Raw genomic sequence first — 22,330 nt, forward strand, 5'->3', positions numbered from 1 at the left:
CACTGTATTCATTCTTATTTTCAGAAGCAGATCAAGGTATCTTAATAAACACGCACAAGGAAAAGAATTTCAAATAGTGCGTATAACCAGAAAGAAAAACAACCTTTGCAATTCAACATTCAATGAAAAAATTCTCAATTACAATGTATAAAAAACTGCGAGCATCTGTAAACAACTTTTTCTAAACATCAACCAAATCTATGAGTTATGACATTTAAGCCATACTATTGGTTGCCTGAAAATAAACTTATTTTAACACAGTACAAATCTTTGAATATATATTTACAATCAGAAATAGCTGTCAGTACTACAATGCCAGTAAATTTTCCTGTAACAGAAAGAGATATAAACAGCACCACCTATTAATGATTAGAATATCTCCAAACTGGACTGAAGTTTAATGTGGGCCACCTAAGGCCAAATTCTTAATACAGAGTGTCTAAAGCTAGGCTTCTAAATGCAGAGAGAGGTTTTTTTAATTAAATATGATGCCCAATGGCAAGAAATCTGCATGACTGACATCTATACAGAACATAAAAACCCAGAGGACTTATTTAAACTTGTATTTATTAATACATTAAACATAAATATAAATGCAATATAAATATAGAGTTGGCAAAGCAGCTCAAAATATAAAAACTGAAGCTCCTTCTAATAAGAGGAGTTGCTTTTACATGGCTTTGTTCTTCCAGTGATTTTAATACAAGTGAAATTGTTCATGGAAGGGTGGTGAGGAAGATGATGGCATCATATTTCTTTAAAAAAAAACCAATTATAGCTATTTCTGCAATTACATTTCTAAATGCAGTATTTTCTGTGCATATACAGAGACATTCCCATGTGAGCAGTTAGTGCTCAGCATGCATCAGAGCTGCAGTTATGATTTGTTTTAAAAAGCAATGTTATGGACACACCTATAAGAATATGCAACTAGTGGTACTGAGAAGTCACTAAATACTATATTAAACTTCCTAGTATTTTATTGTGGGGGTTGTATGCATGGACTACTGGTTCACATTTTTATATGAACTCAGCCTTCAATGAAGAACAGAGCTCAAACTGCAAACAGCATCTCTGAAATTATTATTGCTGCAATACCAGCTAGATTTAAAAAGGTGACAGAGAGAGGAGTCATAAAATCAAAAAAGTTACTATCTTCAAATTTTTGCTTTCTTTTCCACACACATTTCTGATGCAAAAGCTTTATGCAGACCTCTGTCCTAGTCATTCAAATAGTTTCAGGCATACATATTTCATTTTACAGACAGTTCAACTGCTGCACGCACTTACAAGCAACCTCTTCAAACATTAGGAAAACTATGTATTATAATTTATCACACTCAATACGATTTTAAGCTTGGTTGCTCCTCTAGTAAGACGATATTGTTCTATCAAAAGAAATTCTTAACTAGGATAAACATGACAACTTTCTTCTCCATAAACTTTTCTTGAATATTGGTCTCTGCCATGACACCTAACCAGTTCTTATTGGAGAGTGCTGGATAAAACTTGAACTATGAACATTTGCTAAAAAACAGAAGTAAAAAGTACTTGTTTCAACATTTCTCCAACATCCACACCCACAACTGATATAATTCTATTTAGACAAGATGGTAAAAAAATTTGTTACTATTTACTCTCTCTCTGATCAGCATGGCTTTACACATTCAGTCACATTCCCTCTTACTTAGTTTTAAACTGTTAACTATATTCTACTGCTATAATTGAAAAATGGAATATTTTTCTGATAAAAGAAACCCAATCAGGTATGAAAGAACTCATCAAAGTAATAGACAACACTAAAGTAATTATCTTCATAAGACAATCAAGCAGACGGATATTATTGCTTCTTTAAACACCACCTCCATTTCCTTTTATTTTCAGGTAGATTTCCAGTTTTCAAGCTGCTAACTGTACTCATCCCACACAGTCTTACACTTCATATTCTTCATCCTACCATTTTCCTGTCTTTTCCAGGATTACACTCAACTTAATTTGTTCTTCCTCGAAAATATTAAGTAAGACAGAAGCATTTTTAAATATTTAATTAAGTTGGCACCAGAACAAAGAAATGTTTCAGAGAGAAATACAGTTCTGATGAGAAACACTTCCATGTAAAAGAGAACATTAGTCATAGAAAAGCATTCTGAATCCATCTGGACTCATTGCACAAAAAGATGAATCTGTATGCTTCTCTGTAACAGCTCAGCTATGGTACTGTAGGATAATTAAAGCCAGTTGTTAAAGATTTCAGAGTCAGAGCATCATTCCTATATCCTGACAAAGTATCTACCAATGGCAGAAAGCAGCTCTCCCATTGAGCCAGTGGTGGTTACGTGTTTGCATTTTGAAAGTTATATCTACTGCAATTCTTGAAAGAAAAGAAGCAGCTAATTTTGTTTTAATTACTTCTAAAATTCTAAATGAAAATCCAAGCAGATAATTTACACGCTAACAATTTTTCCCAACATTCCCTATCACTAATGCATTATACCCTACTCAACCACAACAGACAAAATCCACATCTCATGGAAATGAGAAAGAATTTAACCACTGATTTTTAGAAGAAAGATTAATGCCACTGAAATCAGCCTTTTCTCCAAATGAAAGGACATGCACATTCCAAATTAGACTTGTGTCCCATAACAACTAGAATCGTTCAAATTAAATTCTGTACTTTCAAGTCTTTTTTAGCCCTCTCCTGGCACCTTCATTTAAAAAATTGAACTCCTAAGAAACAAATACTGCATTGCATTCAAATTTGTATTCCGTGGTATCTGTGCCAACATCTTTATCTAGCAATTAAGTTTATAGAATTTACCTCAGTTATGGGAGAAGTAGTGATGCAATCTAAGCTAAAGCTCTGAATAAAAGAAAGCAATGGCAATTTATTCAACAATACCAGAATATCATTGTTGGTTTTGAATGCTACATATCCCCAGTCTCACCAACAAATATTTTATCTCTCACAATATTTAGAGACTACCTGTGAAGGTTAATAAATAAGGTAATTCCTGCATTCCTGGTTTTACAGAGGATAACAGCCTGATAGCTAGTTTACTTGCTCATTTAGTTGCTGTGGTCAACTGAAGAAACAATTGAAAATCTTGTAATTGTAACACTTGAAATTAAACCCAACAAGGGGCAGAACTCTTATTGCCTTGCCTTGCGTGTGGCATCCATGCTAACATATCACAAAACACAATCTTCTTTTAGCAAAAGCATCATTCAATTAATTTCCTCAGACCCTTTCTGGCTAAGTATCAGTTGCCTTTGATCAGGTTCCAAAAGATATTCACTACAAAGAATTCTGATATTGCTCTGCGATCCACCTATTTTGTGATACAAACAGTATCAACAAGTTTTTTAAAAAGCAAATTCATTAAAACTTCCAGTTTATAACAATATTAGGGGATATTGATCGTGATAACCACAGCTGTTTTAAAAAGACCATGAGCAACAATGAACTTAGAACAAGTACTTGTAAAAAAAAAAAGTCATTTTTCATGCCTTTTGACAGGAAGGTCTCTAAATTCAAAATAGTCACTAATTTCTCAGCTACTGCCACATCTTACTTCCTGATTTTTTTGAAAAAGCAACTGTCAAAGGAATTGGAAAACAAAAGGTGTTGAGAATGAACTCGCATAACCAAATTCAGAACTTGGCCTGTTGTTATTGCTATGTATGAATTGAAGAGTGATTTTTTTACCTACGAAAACAACAATAACCAAGAATATAGGACTAAGGGCTAGACTGGTATGAATCTTCTACAGTAAGCAGTGAAGTTCCTGAAAGTTGAGACTACTATTTTCTCCTCCAGTTACCATTAACAAAAAAAATTAGCAGCTGAAATTCTATGTAAATATAAACAGCCCAGTTATGCCACAGTGCCAGATGCAATCAGATTGCACCTACCAAATCAGGCTTCATGAAGAACTTAACATTGACTTGCCTAGAGTCAGGATCAAAATGAAAATAAGGCAACCACTAACCACCCTGTCCTCTGCTGAGATAAACAGCTCTGGGCAAGCAGAGAAGCAGGAATGAAGGAACCTACGGGATTTTGGAGTCAATTGGGAAGGCACCTGGAAATCAAGACACTTCTGGAATTAGATAGATGCAGAGCGGGAGGGCTTGCTTTTTTTGTTTGTTCTGTTGTTTGTTTTTAAATTAGTTTTGCATTTATGCAATTAGTGTCCTTATAAATCCAGTTTAAAATAACTAAAGCCTCCTACTCACTTTAACTTATTTATTCTCTTTAGCTCTTTCTTTAGATTTATCAAACGACCTTTAAATAGTCCTGTTCTTTGGTAGCTTTCATTAAAATGACTCACATGTTTATCTGAACAAACCAAAAAATGATAAATGGAATCCTCTACGTGTTTCCTGGAACTACAATGTCTGAAAGCCTTTTACATGCTGGAAAACAAACTTGAAGGGCAACTGCTTTTCACTAATGAAGGGTAATTTATAGAAACTATCTCGTTTTGTGTTTTAAGCTTAGTATTATTCAAAAAGATAATGCATTACTCTTCGATAAACATAGACAGAAATGCAAGTTTCTATTCAAATACTTCCAAGATTTTACCTGAAAAGGAAGCAACTGCTTGGACAAACGTTCCCAAACAGTGTTCGGTATCATAGGCAGTCGCACTAACTTCAAGCTGATGTCTCATAACAATGAACACAAGATCCAGCAATCATTGGCAAGCTCAGGTCCATGAACCTGAAGTTACTGGGTAATAACTGCATTTCCCTAAGTGATTACCCACTAGAGGGAGTCGCTGTTTCACACATTAAATCCCAGTTGGTAAATGATCAACACCAAAATGTGACTCCTCTGGAACTGTCAGATCAACAGAAAATACTACTATAAGCAGAACAACACCTGAAGTTCAGAAAGAATTCGATACAAAAAATGACATTAACGTGCTCTTTAGAAAAAGAAAAAAAATCCTAGTTACTTTAGCCATTCAAAGACATGCTTCTCATAAACTGTTAACTGAAAACATAGTTTTGCCAACATACACTCTTACAGAGTCTCTGGCTATAAACTGTAAATTTTACAGAACTAAGCAACTTTTGTGCAAATTAGTGCAAAATAGGAATTATGGTATTTTATGTTGTGTTTCCCCCATTATATCAGGGGCAACATTACTGGGACATGGGATAAATTGAAGTCTTCTATGCACAAAATTCAAACAATCATTTCTCGAGGCTGAGATCACAAAGGTTCTTAATAGCACTGGCAAGGAAAAAAGACAAAGGCCATTAAAAACAAGGGACATAAAATTTCAATTTATTTTCTACAGTCCTTAACATTGCTTATCGGTAACTGCTTTATCTTTCAGCCCATAAATGAAGACGCCCTTTTGGAATCCTGAGGTAAGAAGAAACCTAATTGTAATTCCCAAAGATGAATAATCATGGGCAATATGTCACTATACTGACACCACCACTGCAGTCCTCATGCAGTTAAAAACACTTGAGTTACCAATTCCTGCATATAAAATTCCTTGCTGAAAGTGTGGTATCAACAAATGTTAAAAACAAGACAGTCTTTGAACTATATACCACTCAAAATAGCAACATACTATTTTTCAGTACGATTTCTCTAGCCAAAGATTTCACTTCACTCTTTAACACATATATTTTGAGAACAAAAAGAAGGTAACTGAAGAGAAATGCAAAAAATACAAATACATCAGATCTCAACACACACTTCAAACAAGAAATCTGCAACATAAGTTCTCTTCTGTAATATACCTGATAAATCTGGCTTGGAGATTTTGAGCAAGAGCTAGAAATCGCAGAAAAATCCCCATCAGATAGAAGTACTTGAAGCTTAATGTCTATCTCATTGAGGTGATGAAATTCCATCGGTTCAGGTGTGTACCCTTCTCCTGGTGCTAGCCAGCCAGATACATCCTCCTATTGAAAGATACAGAAAATATTTAATCCTCATTCCCAAAGGAAACAGACTATAAAGGCAGTTACACATCAAGTGTATTTATTTTTCAAATAAACTGTACTTAAGAATAAAATGTAAGTTTTCATCCATCTCAATATATAGCTGAAATCTGACAATATTCATGTACCATGCACACTCAAAAGCAGATACGGACAGAACAATTAGAGGCATGCCTTTTTCATTTTTAAATATAACCAAGTAGGAACTTAAATGGACTTAAAAATATAACAGTCCCAGCTCACTTTTGAAGACATAATAGCTTTTCATGGTCTAACTTGCATATCGATCTTGCTGTCCAGTGCTGCACAGTAAGCATCACTTTCTGATCCCCTGACATGAAAAATCAATTTTAGGAGTGCTGTGCTACTTTGCAAAACAGTGCAGAGGATAGAGATGAAGAGGAAAGCGTCTGGCAGACGTAGAACCACCAGTTCTAAGACAGAAAACAGAAAGAACATGCTATAAGGTCACATTTACAATTCTAATATCGAAGTGGAAAAGCACAGCCCTCAGAAACTGCACTAGAACTGTCTGTCCTCAACATCATCCTAAATCACTTCTGTTATGCCTTGTATCTCAGCATTCCTTGTTTGCACATTTACTCTGGACACACCATATTACAGCTTAAGTCCAAGGAACTGTACAGAGAATTGACCACACAGCAAATTTGAGACAGTAAGATATTTTTTGCTTTTAAAAAAAGACAAATGCAAGTCAACAGGCATAAAAATGAGATGTTCTCAACTACACTGAACATCTTTGACAAATGTTTGACAATGTTTGACAAACATCTTGTCAAACTCCTCCAATGAATTTGTATCTCAAAGTCTGGCGGTAAATGCAGAGACATCTATTCTGGTACACGCTCAATCACACCTGCACAGCAGCACATTAGAAGTCCAAATAAAGTGGAACACAATACATTACTCTGTTGTCCTCTGAAGGAAGTGGAAGCAACAGACTCCTGTGCAAGTCAAAGAAGGAAATACAACCAGCAGCTATGTCTAAAAGGACAACCACTTTCCATCCAATAAGGAGTCAAAAAGAGGGAAATCCTGACCAAAACCAGACTTAGAATGAAACTGCAGAGGTTGATGCCATGTCAGAAACCATCTGGAGCGAAATCTCTAAATGAGGGTATGAGGTGTAATGTGACACATTCAACGTATCACCAAAGAAGAAAACAAGGCAAAGGAACTGCACTGAAGTGAGTAGCTGCCGCCCTTCTAGCGGCCCAGTGTGTTATCACAGAAACACTGGGAGGGACAGAAAGCATAGGGTTCTTTTCCTGATCGTGATCTGCACGACTTTTTCCTCTTGAGAGCAATAATACCTGACTAACCAATATGAATATGTGCTCCTAGTACAGACAGTTGCGTATTATGAGTGAGCTTGGCCCACTTAACCCAAACAAATGAGCTCATATTCACAAACAGATGCAGGTTCTCCACAGCAACCTGTCACTCCTGTCTCACGCTCAGGGAAGCAGGTCTGCGCAGCCACCACTCTGTGAGAATGACACTAGCAGATTACATCTCTGCCCTGACTGCAAAGAACAGCCAGCAGGACCTCAGAAAGGCAGGGCAGGGATGTGGGGGAGGACACGAGTGCATTGCTGGTTTCCTTTCTTTTTCCTAACAGAAGAGGGCCAGCACCTTGCCCTAAGACTTCATAATTTGTCTTTGCAAGGGATTCATGTCCACCACTCCTTTACAGCTTCCAGATTAGTCCTCTGGCTACTCAAACAGACGCATCCACAAAAGAGGAGGAAATATCAGCTTCCAATTACAATACCAGTGCTATGAGGTCATCCCTGGTTCATCCCCATTAACCTAAAGCACATCAGTTGCAAAAAGAAAAAAAGCATACCCCAAACACCCATCATAAATTACCTCCATACTAAAATAAAAAATAACTAAATTAAAAAGAGTCATCTCTTCTGTGAAACAAAATCAGTTCTTCTAATGCTTTCTCATACAAATATGATGACATAACTAGTAAGCCTCACCGGACATGACCTGATGCCAGAAGCGCCACTCAGAATTGTCTCCAGAAGCTTGCCAGCTTTGTGGAAGCATCTGTTCAGGTGATACGGTGACCATCATAACATAAGTATCCAATGTGGTAATACGCTTGTGCCATGTTAACCACCCCCTAATCAGACACTGAAGAGCACAGTGCAAACACACTGAAATGGCTCTACAGGAGTCAGTTAAGCTGCAACTGGGCTCATTAGCTGCAGCTCAGTGTCTGTATATCCCATGCTCCCAGTACCCAAAGTACTCCAGCAGTCGCTTTACTCCAGGGTTAAATAGACTCACACATTCTCTTTTGTATTTTCAAGATTACTTTACTTGGAAAATAAGCTTCTATCCTGTCAAAGCTTCCTGTGTGTTAACTCAGAACAATACTTTTATAACAGCACAGTCAGTGCTTATTACTGTGGGACATCTGAAACAATTATACTCCTGCAGCTTTGACAATTCGAATAGCATGACTATGTACTTCTAAAATATTTTAAATACTCATAAAACGCTTTTTTTAAAAAGTGAGAAGTACTGTTTGGACATTTGACGTACTTAGTAGCACAAGTCAAATGAAGTTATCTAATCCACATTACATTATACAGAGGAATTCACATAGCGTAGCCAGCTCTGCCTTGATTGAAAACCTCCGGAACATTATTTTAGCCAATATGATTGCACCAGCTTTTTAAAAGTCAGAATGAAGTACGACAAAAGTGGCCATCAGCTGGACTGTTACCTGAGCCAGCTTGAAGCAGTCTAGATTACTCATTAGCTGTTAATTTCCTCATGATCTTTGTTATAAAGCAGCCACAGGAAATGTCTCACCCATAATATAATTCAAATGTGGGAGAGGAAGACAGACTTAATGCTTTGCCCCACAAAGCTCTGAAAATGCAAAAACATAGCGTATATTTATTAGTTTCCCTAGAGTAAAGGCAAAAGTTTTGGACCACAGATTGAATGAGTTTCAACCTAGAAATCATACTGAAGGTGTGTGGATTACAGATTTGTTTAATGTCACAGACCATGGGCAAGTTAGTTCTCTGTTTCCTTAACCATTTTGGATTCAGTTGAAGAAAATCCTGAGCTCACCTCCTTATCCCACATCCTGAAACAGTAATCTTTACATTTGTAAAGATGGATTTTTAGACACATTTTAGAAAAGATGTCTTCACCAACTTACTAAAAAATAATTCAAAGTAAAATATGGGAAGAGAGAATTAAAAAAAAAATACATTGCATTTACTTTTGTTTCTTTCTCTCACACCTAAGTTGTTATTTAACCTACTGAAACATAATTTATGCCAAAACACTTTAGCTGTATGAATTGAACAGAAACTGGACCTTGGATATATTTTGTTCATTCTACACAAAGTTCACATCTTTCTTCTATAAGTACAGTGATTCAGTATATACTTAGAAATGTTGCGAAAGAATTCGTAATGTTACTGTAGGCTTAACATAATGTATATTTTAATGTATAACAAATTAGAAAGGTCAGCAAGCATTTTCCCAATATTTCTTCTCATTTATTAAAATACAGGTTTCTTGAAGCATTATATCAAGTTTAAATAGTTTGAGGATGTTCATTCTGTAAAAACACACATCTTTAGCATGTTTAATAACATATATAGTTGAAAACTACTGTAAGATTCTAGTATGATTCATTTTTTAAACTAAAGTTTATCTTCCCATCCTAGCAGCCTGATGATGACTTCTGTAAAACAACAGAGACCCCAAGAACTCCTTCAGTGTGACATTCCCCTCTCCTAGTAACTGGGAGGTCAAAACACTATTTGATGTCTTTTGTTACTGGGAATCATTTTGTGTCACAGACTCTCCTAGAAGCGGTGGTTGGTGAGACAAACACTCTTTTTTACTCTCCAGGAGGAAAGGTATTTCTATCTACTTCATCTCTTGCTATCTACTGCAGTATGCAGAATGCATGCTCTTTAGCAACATTATGTTAAAGCATAAATGCCTAATACTTAATCAGACTCTGGCTCCTCTGTATAGTTTTAAGACAGAGTGAGTTGGAAGCACACAAATGTGTCATGTTGTCTTTCTAAATGGACACATAAGTTTCATCGTTGTATATTGATGAATGGAGAATACAAATGCCCCAGCCCTGGAAGTCTTCAAGGCCAGGTTGGATGGAGCTTTGAGTAATGTGATCTAGTGGAAGGTGTCCCTGTCCATGGCAGGGGGATTGGAACTAGCTGATCTTTAAGGTCCCTTCCAACTCAAATCATTCTATGATTCTTTGATTTGATTCATATGTCCCCAATTGCTGCATTCTGAAGTTCATTTTCTCAAAGAAGCCTTGGAGTTGTTTTGAAGTACCTGCTGGCCCTTCTACCAGAGACTACAGCACTAACCACTCAGATTGATAGGCTGCAACTTCACATTTCATGCAGAGAAAATAGGTCATCTTCTTCTCTGAATGTGCTTCTAAGGCTCCTTCCACCCATGCTTTTAAGTTCTGCTGTTCTTCTGATGCCAGGCATGTGCAAGTGTGAGCAAAATCAACAAAGAAGCCAATGCAAATTCATTCTTGGAGACAAAGCCAATTTGATTTGTCCAGCTTTTCTCTCCTATCTCCTACTGACTAAAACCAAATCAAATTTAGATTTACTGTAAAAATAAGCCAAATACAACAGGACAGTACACATTAAAGTTGACATACCTTAATACCTTGTAATTCAATTCCATCTTCTGTATCTTTCAATAGTTCGATTAGCCTTTTCTTTTCTCCCTCAAGCATAACAATCTGGTTTCCTGAATCCTTTGCTAGCTGAAATATTTACAAAAAGAAAAAAAAAAAAACTTTAGAACTCCATTAGCTCAAACAGCGCAAAGTTTTTAAAACCTGTGAAATTAGCATCTAAATCTTGCTTATCGCCATAATGCAAATTATCACTCTGACAGAAAAACCTAGCAGCCTACATATAATAAATTGATTATCTTGTAACAGCCTTTGACATAGTGGGGGGGCAGATATTTTTCATTGGATGAAAAATCATTATAGCTACTAGATCTTCACAGAAAAAACCCACATGAAAATCAAGGCATCTATTTGCTGAAAGAAAGAAGTCATCTGTAAATAAGGGTCCCATGCAGGCTACACATGAACAACCTGCATACCTATTCTTTATCGATGCATAAGAACATCTTCCTTTAACTTAACAGTAAATACATCTAAAGAAAGTGTTGAGAAATATTTGGCCCCAAAACAAGCTATGTCCAGGCACAAACAGAATGATTAATTTTCCAGTACTCTTTAGCAAATACACAGAAGCAGTATTATCCCCACCAATATGAGCATCCAAAATGAGAACTATCTTATACAGTACTCTGCCATAAACGATACTTCTCAACAGCAACATTGTTTTCATGTATGCCTAATTAGCTTTTAATGTTCCTGATAAAAAACCCAACTGTCTTCAGAAGTACTTACATACTATATTTTAGTTAACATTTAACAAAATGTTAATGATTTTATGCTTTAATGCTTACCTCAATGTTCTTTTTAATGAAATCCTGATTGTTTTTACTTTTGCTCTGCGTTTTTCCTGCTTGATTAAGAAGTTCATTTTTTTCTAATTCACTTGAATAATCTGAAATTTGAGGAAGAACAGTTGGTAAGTTACGATGATTCCTTTTCAGACTCAATGAGAACTGTAATAACAGCAATCTCGTTTAAATCTTTAACAAACATATAAAACGGATAGACAAACTTTTTATATGCTGTTTTCATTATTTAAATAAACTATATTGCTACATTTAAAACATAACTATGTCAAAATCTAATCTTACTTTTAAGCATTTATTATATGAGATCATTCAATGTGGCAAAGGCTAAAATACTTCTGGATTTCTGACCTCAAAAATGTTAAACATGGTGGCTTTAAAAGCCACGGCATTCCTTCGAACTCTATCATTGTTTCAGTTTTATCATCAGTACAAAACCAGACAATAATTTTTTTGAAAACCACAGAACTATTTGGAGACATATCAAGTACATTTTTTAAAATAAACAGCTGAAGAACAGATGATATAGTTGACATTATTATAACACAGCTCATAAAACAAATGTTGTTTAAAAATAAAACTCATAGAGCTGTAAAGCTATTAAACAGCCACATGATATTCTGACAACATCAAACGTATGTTTTTTTCAACACTGGGTTTCTATTTATCACACAAAAATGGGCACATATTCTGTTTTTCAGAGACTTTTACTAGTTTTAAAACAGCAATTCCTGTATGAACAGACAATATTTATCACATTAAATAACACATCTAAGCAAATACAACCAACTTTTAAGTCTCAAAACCTACTTCAAAAGTAGACATGGTACTTTTTGCTTTTCTGGAAAGTAGAGATTTGAAAAAGGGTGGGCTATTTGCCTACAAATAAAACCCAATTTAATATGTTAGATAATAGAAGAGAGGCTATGGAAGTTTACATGGAAGTAATTCTTTTTCAGAGTCAGTACATTGAAAGCAAATTTCCAAAGATATGATATAAATTCCATGCATCCTTTTACACACTATGGACAAAAAACTGTGGAACATTCTCACCAATCAGACTTAACTCTCAAACGACAAGTAAATCTTAAAGGACTGAGGTGTTGGTTCTGACCAAGAAAACCCTGTCAGAGTTCAAATGCACAACTGTTTACTGAAAGCATCCCAAACTATCTTTAACGTTACCAGGTAACATCTTGAATTTATCAAAGGACTGGATCATATAAGAATTTACCAATCAATATAAACATGAAAAGTTGTATCCTGAAATGAGCAAAACACACCAAACCCCAACATAACATGCAACATACATGAAACTTTACTTTTAAGCAAGATCTTTAACTGTAGAATAAGTATTTTTAAGATGGAGCTATCATACAGAACATCTCAGAACATTCAGGTAAAGAAGGGACATGTACGGATCACTGGGACAAAGAATACACCCAAGATTGCCATGGGTAAGTAAAAGAGAGAATGCCACTCAACAAATTTTGTGAGTTTTGGTAGACTTGGTACAAATTTCAAAGATCTGGTACAAAACTTGATGAGGCTTCTAAAGTAATATTATTATATTAGTACATACATTCTTCTTTACAAGTTAAGCTCCTCTTGTTTAGGGTCTGCCTTTATGACAACTGTAACACAGAAATCTAAAAGCAATCAAAACAATAAGTCTGAGCTATTCAGAAACCATATCAAAAGCCTCCAGCAGAAATAGTAAAAGTCATTTAAGTAATTTATTGCACAGAAGTTGTAAGTGATCTCTATTTCATGCATTCCCAAGAATGTAGAATGTCTCAAAATACTGCAAGCAACAGCAACTCCTAACCATGCCTGTACTGGGAGCTTCAGAAGTCACTGCTGTCCTGAATACTGGTAATGAAACCTGCCATTGCTATTCAGGGACACTCCGGCACAACTCAGAAATTGTGAACGTGGAAGCTGAGGCTCAAGCTTCATTTTAAGGGAAGAATGAAGACACATGTTAGGAAGACGGAGAAATCAAAAGCACAGCACCGCTCCAACCCAGTGTAAAGAAACATTTAATAACACAAAGTTAAGGCCAGATATTGGTAGACTAAGAAAAGTGATAAAATGATAAGGGAGGTGAGGTCCAGGTTTAAAAATTAAAACATTCTAAAAAGTGCAGAGATTCTGCTGCCATCAGTAGTTCAACCTTGAGAAACACCCATTTATTATTGTCCTTGCCATCTTAGCCAGTCACCGGGAAGATAGATTCCTTCTGTTTACATAGATGACAAAGAAATAAACAACTGCAGCTGATAACAATGGCAGATGAAGCTATTCTTCTTATGTCACAACACATGTGAGAAGTTACTCAACCATACAAATTTGAATTTCAAATAGGGAGAGAATAGAGGCACAAAAGCACAATTCCGTTTACCTTGAAGCATTGGACACACTACACTACTACCAGCATTTGAAACCTCTACACGGTGCAAGCGTTGTCTAAAAGAATCAGCACAAATGTTTGATTTTTGCCAGAAAGTACTTAATCCATAAGAGCAATGCGCCTTTACAATAGTCAGCACAAGAAAATAGAAAATGTGCTATCTGAAGATTTAGGTTTGTCACATCCGGATAATTTCTCCTGAAAACAAAAAAATTACAGAACGGTTTCAATTATATACAGCACCACTCTTCATTTTTAGATGGTTACTTGAATATAAGCCTACTAATGAAAGTTACAGGACCTTAGAATAACAGGAAAGACAAGTTTTTAAAGAATTTCCATGAAGAACTAATGATACCTTTTACACCAAATCAGTTACACAGCTCATCATTTTGCAATGAAAAGATTTTATTAACCCAACAGTAAAAATTTTCTAAGCATGTTGTGTTAAATGTTTTAGATAAGTCACAAACAAAATTATTCTCTTTTATCATTTGTACAAAAATAAGAACTGTCACCATTCCAGGAAGCAACCTTGTTTTTTCTGATTTCATTGGCCTAGCAACAAAGGCCAAGTGTTCATTATCCATCCATTGTACATGTTGTTTTGCCATATCTAGAAATACAAACTATACAATTAATAAAGCTTACCCTGATTATGTTGGGTTTCATGGCAATCATAATCATCGGGATTAATTTGTGTGTGAAATATTGAAGTACGTATTTCATCTTCTTTAGCATGGGAGGGATCTGCAAGGAATTTTTTTCAGTAAAATTTAATTGAAATGAATGTAAAGAAGATCTAGTTTTATGTGTTATCAAACTATAAGATCTCACACATGAAAGTTAGAGAAATTTACTTGCATAAATTACATCACCGCCATATTTCTCAAGAAATAAAGGGGGAGAGCGTGTCTTATGAATAATTATGCTGTTTCATATGGCTGTGTTTTCATTTTTAACAACCACTGCCTACACAGGACAAATAATTGCATTCTAAAAGATACAGTCCAAGGCCCTAAAGTTCAAAAGCCTCTGCAGACACCATGTGACAATTCATGTAGAACTTTGAATGAGAATAAAGTATCCAGGTTTTCACAGCTGGTGTCTGCCTGTGCGTGAATTATTAGACTTCCAAGTGGCTTAGGTCAAGGGTATAGTCTAGCAAAAGTGTTCAAACATCCTAGAATGCAAGAGTTATTTCACTTATTTAAAGAAAAAAAATCTGTCATGGTAACTGGAAGTATAAGTTAGAGCATTAAAACTTGCAGCCTACACACTTAACAATTACACAAGAGGACTCATATTGCAAAGACCCATATATATCAAATACGAAAAATGTGTTTTTCACAATGAAAAAACCAACCAACATCCTGTAATAATGAAGTTTAACGGACTAAACTGAAAGTATGATTTTGTTACACAGAGCACAGGGGAATAAATTTAAGGCCGTTTAATTAACTCCTGATTTACATTTCTGCCATGAGTGTGTTGGAGGTCTTTTTGTGCCTGAGATGCTGGGACACATAAGTTATTAATGATTTTGTACTTGGAACTTGGGTTTGATTTCACAGTCACATCAAAAGCTATAATTAAATAGCTCCCCTATATAATATATTTAATAAAGCTCTTTATCAAATTCAAGCTCTGAAAAGCAAAATATATGAATTGCATTCTATTTCAGTATCAACCCAGACAGCTATCAGGGCACTTATTTAAATAAGTAAATAAATAAGACCTGAAAAGTAAGGCACTAGCATATCACAGAAAATTCAAGATAAATATCAAGTTGGGGGAAAAATATAAACCTAATCTCTGCAGAATTTTGCCATTGCAGTACATCAGAACACATATGATGCACATGATCTCTACAGCAAGGAGTTACCTTTGAAATAAAAGAGGAATTGAAGCATGGAGTTCATTAAGAACCATATAGTCTTGCTTGCCTACTGTTTTTTTACTATATCCTGACATCTACTGGATACTTTTTAAATATCACCCTCATCAAATTCAGTGTTGTTCCCTTAACACCCAAATTTTAGCACAGAAATAATAAGTCTTGTTGAAATGTAGTCATTTGTCTAGTATTAATGCAGCTATAGAATTTGGTGGTTTAAATGCTACTGAAGATGGAAATGATTTTTACTAAGACTAAAATGCAAATGTTTATTCTTATCAGTGTGTTCACTTCCACTTTGAATATTTTTGTCTTCATTGTCATATCATGATGAAAGTCAGAAATTATCAGACTTCTGGTCTTTTCCTGAGAATAGTCTGCTAGCATGTCTTTAACATAGTTTCACTTTCTAAAACTGACATCTATCCTAAATTTCCTTCCCTAGAATTCTCAGGAAAAAAGCCGATTAAAAAAACTAAGTTCGTGTTTCATATTCACACCTTTTCCTTAAATCACGCTCCATATTATTTGATGATCCCTTTTACCCCAATTCTGTCTTATGTTCAGAATCTTAAATTTTTTTTAGAAGCGAATTAAATTTAACACAATCAGAATCAAATTCACATAAATGGCCCATATTCCCTTTTGGGCCATGTTCCAGGACCTAGGCTGTGCACACGTCTTCCTGTACTGTTTTCCAACATATAACTCAGTATCATAATTTGTTCCCATTCTTTTTGTTCTTCTGTTAACAATTCCTAAAAAGGCTCAGGATTTCCCTCCCTCTGGACCTGCCATATTATGAGATCCTTACCATTGCACTGCCACTGCTTCCTTCTCATTCTCTCTCCCACTCCCACGTGAAAATTTTCTCCAAGATACATGTGTGGCAGGGCCACATCCCTAAAGCTTCTAAGTAACATTTTAGGCCTAATATTTTTTAACCGCCTGCCCTTCCTACACCAAGTACTCCAGCCTGGCAAACTCTCCGACTGAGACCACCAGACATCAGTAACTTCATCATTTTCTTTGTTTACCAAAGCAATTTTGAATTCCTTGCGTATCGCCCAGATGTTCCAAAGTGGTAAAGACATCCAACTTTTTCAGCAGGTTTCCACTCTTCATTTTCCCTATACCTGCTATCATTACTTTAATTTACCAGTGTTATCAGTTGTGCATCTTTCTGAAATCATCTGTGTTTGCCATCAACTTGAAAAATGCAAGCTTTACTGATCCTGGATTTCTACCCTTCTAGAGTAATCAGTTCTTTGAAAAAATGCAGTTTCTATAAACAAAATTAATGTTAAAGTACAACTTCTACATTTGTGATAATGCAAAAATTATTATTTCAGTTATTTTTTCAAGTATTCCTTTGATGTACTTTTACATGCAAAAATTATTTTATTGTAAAGGTTTGAAAGCTTTATTTTTATAGTATCCAACAAAAATATTAATATTACTTAAAATACAGGATAATTATATCAGGGTATTTACTTCTCTTTCTTACCTACCAGCTGTATTCTGACATGATGAGATCAAAGCTAAAAAAAGTTTTGTGTTTTCTATCTCCTCATGGCTTCCAGTGGTTCTGAGAGACTATTCAAAAGAAATAAAGCATAAATATACAGGTATATGCATATATTTAAAGTAAATACAAGCTAAATACGTTGTGTGTTTATCAAGTCGAATGAACTTCAGACCCTATTAAAAATACCTTGTTCAGTGGCAACATTTATTTACCACTATTTACTTCTTGAGGCTATCTGAACATCTCCTAAAGTTACAATAAAGACATGATGGAACTTTAAAGTCTCTGTTACATATTGTCTTTTACATGGAGACACATTTCACAAGACAAAGAAGTTCTATAATATACATATGGCTCTGAATCCAAATCCATTGAAATTACGAGATGCAGTCAGACCAACAGCAATCATATCTTTTTAGCAACTGACATTTGTACTCATGTAAATTATACAGTACTTAACCTCAGAGGAAATACTAACTCTCATGTTTCAAGGTTTAAAGTGACATTTAACTGCTAGAGACCAGGATAGGAACAACGTGAAGGAATTTGTGCTGTAGCGTTCTTATGCCTTCTTCAGGGGGCATCTCTGATTTCATCAATAACAGACAATACTAAAATAGATGGGCCTAAGAACGGCCAGGTCACACTAGAGCAGAATAAACACTTTTAGGCCTGGGTTCACAGACATTATCTTTTGTCACACCTTATCACACCTGCAAGTCGCGAGCTCAAGCATAAAACTATGCTAGTAAACCACGCCTAGACAGCTGCGTATTTGGCTATAGGTCATAACAGCTTTTATGGACCACAGCCTTCTTTCAAAGCCTGCATAGCCAATAAATATTAAAACCTATTCAAAATTAATTTTTAAGATCCATTTCTTTCCTTTAATCAACCAACTGTAAGTTATTTAATAAAACAATGTGTCTGTGAATATGATAATTCTGTAAGACAGTACTCTAAGATACACTATTTACAAAATAAACAAAACACTTCTAACCTGAAGCTCTTCACAGAGCCTTGCCCTCATTTCTTTGCCTTGTTTTTTAATTGCTGTCTCCTTAAAACATTTTTTTGCCAATATTGTGTCAAGTTTATGCATTTTCTTTATAGCTGCTTGAATCTGAGGATCTACTTCTGTTTCTTCAGAATATTCCAATTTGGAAGAGTTTGCTGCAGAACATATTTAACATTAGCTTGAAGCATTTCGACCTTAAAAAAAAAAAACAACTAAAAAGCAGTACAAGTAATTTGATAACAACCATAGACAAGAGTACAACTACCCTCAAGTATATATATAATCATGTTTATTTATAAACCTGTTTGTAGCAGGAAAAATATAAAAGTCTTTGTAACACCGTGCTGAGTCAAACTCTCAGCTGTATCAGCTGGCTATGGGGGGGTGGGGAGGAAGAGCCCCCCATTTTGGGCAGGTGATTCAATCAAATTTATAATGGAAGAGTGACAACATCTCGTAGCATCAGCAAAAATCACAGACAAAAAAAGCTTAAAAATAAAAAATAATTTCTTCAGCCTGACTAGTAGAATATGTCATTCATTAAAACGAATAATTCTGGGCTTAAGAGAGACTAATATCTCTACTTTTAGATGTTATAGATGTTCCAGTCTTGACATATCTCAGCCAAAACAGATTCTAATACTGGTTCTAGAAAAATGTTGTTTTGAAAAATAGAAGTGGTGAAACATTATGGAAACTACCAGTATTTAATCAAAATATATTTCTGTATTGTCTCTTTTTTTCCTAAACATGCAGATTACAATTTCTGATCACTTTTAGCTTTTCCCTTTCCTATAGCATCCTCATGCTCTGCCCTCTTTTCTGGTCAGCTTCCGTAGCAAGAGTAGAGGAAACACTCGTAGTACTGTCCCTATCCCACAGACTTCCAACACTTTTTCATCTTCTAATCTTTTGAGTTCAAATGCTTTACACACTGATTGATCCCAAGCATTTACTGTGATGCATTGGTCTAGTTTATGCCATAAAATAGGATGAGTGACACAACAAGGGGAGAGCTATAAAAATCTCATGGAGCTCCAGGTAAGCCCCAAGGACAGCAGATAAAAAAAGAGCACTTATTTCAACTGGCCTGAACCCAGCAGATGGATTTGAACATAAAACTACTGAGTGAAGCTTTGAAGTTGTGTTCTATCCAATTTCTGTTCTGAATAAATTAATATTATGTTAGATGGCCAGCACTGCTGTGCTAGATAGAATCACCACTGTTTAGTGGTGATTCTAATAAGGATTCTGCCTTATTAGATTGACCAAATCTATGTAAAATTCAAATACTATCATATCATTTAAAAAGTGAATATTCTTTAATAAAATAAAGAATTCATCTGATACCTCTTGAATATCACAACAAAAGCGTATACATTTTCAATTTGTATTATTTCTTTATAACTATATAATATACACATAAATACACTATGGTCCCAAACTCTCCTAGAAGCACTAACAAGAAAAGGGGGAAAAAAAAGTTTTATTGCACTGTTCACTTTATACATATGAAAATTAATACCTGCTTTTGCATTACTTAGTTTTCCTTTGGAATGTTCACAGAATTTTGAAGTCTGTGTTTCAGTGCTATCATGTCCTGAATCTGAATTAGACATACATCCTGAAAAACACAGGAAAAAGAATTTCACAATAAAATAGATGTGAAATAAACTTTTAAAGACACTGTTTGAAATGTTAACAATTAAGAGACCAAACACATTTTTGTCAGTTAGGGATCACCACAGAGCCTATGCAGGGGATTACTGTTTAAAAAATTATATGTACTAGTACATCAGGACTCATGTTAAACAAAGGAGCAGGAATCAAGGGATTTCTTTTGACCACAACTCTGTCATGAAATTTTATCTAAACTTGAATAAGGTATACAAACTTTCCGCTTCACAGACTGGCCTTTGCTTGTTTATTTTTAAATAGCCAGAAGCCCTAGAAAGTTAATTTATTACCATTTATAGAATGCTAAAAGAAGGCCACCTGAAGCACTTCTACAAGTGCTTTCATTAAAATGAGACATTGCATATTTATATTTAAAGTATGCTATTAGTATTAGCATTGTTCAGTTGTTAAATACTATAGCTTACAACCATAATCTCCAATTTTTTTGGTGGGTGGAGCATTATTAGGATACGAAGTTTCTAACACATGATCATGATATCTGTGAGAAGTTTGATAAAAACACCTTACTGAAAACACTTTCTAACATGGTTCCATGGAGCACATGCAGATGGTTTCTCCCGATCTTTTAGGCCATCACCAAGGTGCAGGTCACAGCTTAGATGCCATGAGACATATGCTGTAGTGGTAATGCCAGTGATAACACATTTCTTTCAAAGATGGATTCAAAATAGTGAAAAGAAGTTATGAATTTTGACGCCTCCTCACCTCCTTCTTTTCTAGAATGTTACCTATTTGCATCCTCTTTTCCCTCCACCAACAGAATTTTACCAAACGATACAAACATATTTCATCTAGCCACAAGACAAGAAAGCGTTAGTCATTCCCACACCTGACAACTCGTTGGGATTCAGTATACACTTCTGAAGAACAAAGATTGTACTCTCCGCTGTGGTTTGCTGGTCTGTTCTTACTTCCTTGACATCAGATTTCTCTCCGTCATCACCTTTGTTTTCTTCTGGACAGCAGTCTTCTAGATTGCCTCTTTGATAACTACCAGGCAAACTGACAGGTGAATCAACCTATGAAATGCAAATTAATTAATTCCATAAAAATAGAAATCTTTTGGGGGAAGAAAAAGATAATCACAATAATCCCATGCTATCACAAAGGCTAACAACAATGCTATACAAGACTGCAGAGTCCTTCTTAAAGTAAAGAACCATTTTCAGATCTGATATCACATTGAGTCTCATGCTCATCATTCGACAGACTGACAGATTTGCAATTGCTAGGCTAGGAAATGATTCCAAAGGTTTACGTCATTTCTGCTGCAGCAGAGGGTACAGCCAACCTGTTAGGAGTCTGTATGTACAACAGCCCCATCCATTTCCTGACACCATGGGTGCTCTGCATCAGGTAGCATCCCAATCTCTTGCTCAAACTATAGAGTTTGTTATAGTCTTTGAAGGGCTGAAAAATTTATGCGTAGTTCATCAGTCTCAAGAGATTGCAATTTTCATGCAATAGCTTATGATGTTTAGGTGAGAACTTGGATTCAGAGTTATCAGATATTAACCCTAATACCTAACTGTGAATCTATAAAAAAATATTTTAATACTTCTGTGAAGAAGCTAGGTATGATCCCATTCTACAGACAGGTGAACAGAGATACAATACAATTGGACTAATCTAAATAAATCAATCTAAATCTCTAACTCCCATGTCCCAGTTCCTACATCCCAACAACCGTATCACATATCCCATTCCCAAAATTAAGTTAATCCCCAATATTAATTTTCTTAGAGGACAGGTGAACACTTACTTCTGTCAGACTTTGTTGGATCCCTGAAGCTGACATATTTCTTGGAATACTATGAATATTTTTTTTTAAACTTAATTCAAACATATACTGAGAGAGCCTTGTAGTCAAAAATTCAACTTGTGAGGATTGCCCAAATGGTTTCTTTCAATAAGAAAAATAATTTTTATTCCAACTTAAATTTAAAAGCACAAGTGGGATGGAAGTGAAATTATGCATATGCTGGCTCACACATCAACAGCCTATAGCTGTGTCTCTACACATTACTGACAGAATTTCAAATGTTTTTCCTTCAAATAGAATTTATTTAATAATCTGATTAAATATAAAGAGGAAGACAACCAAGTTTTCCAGATTGTAGTGCTGAATAGCCCTTTTTGTGGCAAATATAAAAGTAACACGTATTCAGAAAAATGAAATTAAACACCACTCCATTTATGCATAAGGAGCAGCCCACATGCATAAACTTTCAAATAACCCCTCCTGCA

At 35.3% G+C, this 22,330-nt stretch overlaps 1 protein-coding gene across 1 annotated transcript in view; it reads right to left on the minus strand.

Annotated features, from left to right (window-relative positions):
- FSIP1 (fibrous sheath interacting protein 1) overlaps nt 1-22,330 on the minus strand; it is a 78,999-nt gene that overhangs the window by 55,457 nt on the left and 1,212 nt on the right. The window contains exons 3-10 of the mRNA XM_054200296.1: nt 20,913-21,102; nt 19,911-20,009; nt 18,368-18,540; nt 17,351-17,435; nt 14,594-14,692; nt 11,515-11,615; nt 10,685-10,792; nt 5,767-5,931 (exon numbers count right to left, since the gene is read on the minus strand). Coding sequence (XP_054056271.1) covers nt 5,767-5,931; nt 10,685-10,792; nt 11,515-11,615; nt 14,594-14,692; nt 17,351-17,435; nt 18,368-18,540; nt 19,911-20,009; nt 20,913-21,102 — 1,020 coding nt within the window. The remainder of the gene's footprint in view (nt 1-5,766; nt 5,932-10,684; nt 10,793-11,514; nt 11,616-14,593; nt 14,693-17,350; nt 17,436-18,367; nt 18,541-19,910; nt 20,010-20,912; nt 21,103-22,330) is intronic.

This window comes from Rissa tridactyla, chromosome 4 (genome assembly GCF_028500815.1).
Source record: "Rissa tridactyla isolate bRisTri1 chromosome 4, bRisTri1.patW.cur.20221130, whole genome shotgun sequence".
Lineage (NCBI taxonomy): Eukaryota > Metazoa > Chordata > Aves > Charadriiformes > Laridae > Rissa > Rissa tridactyla.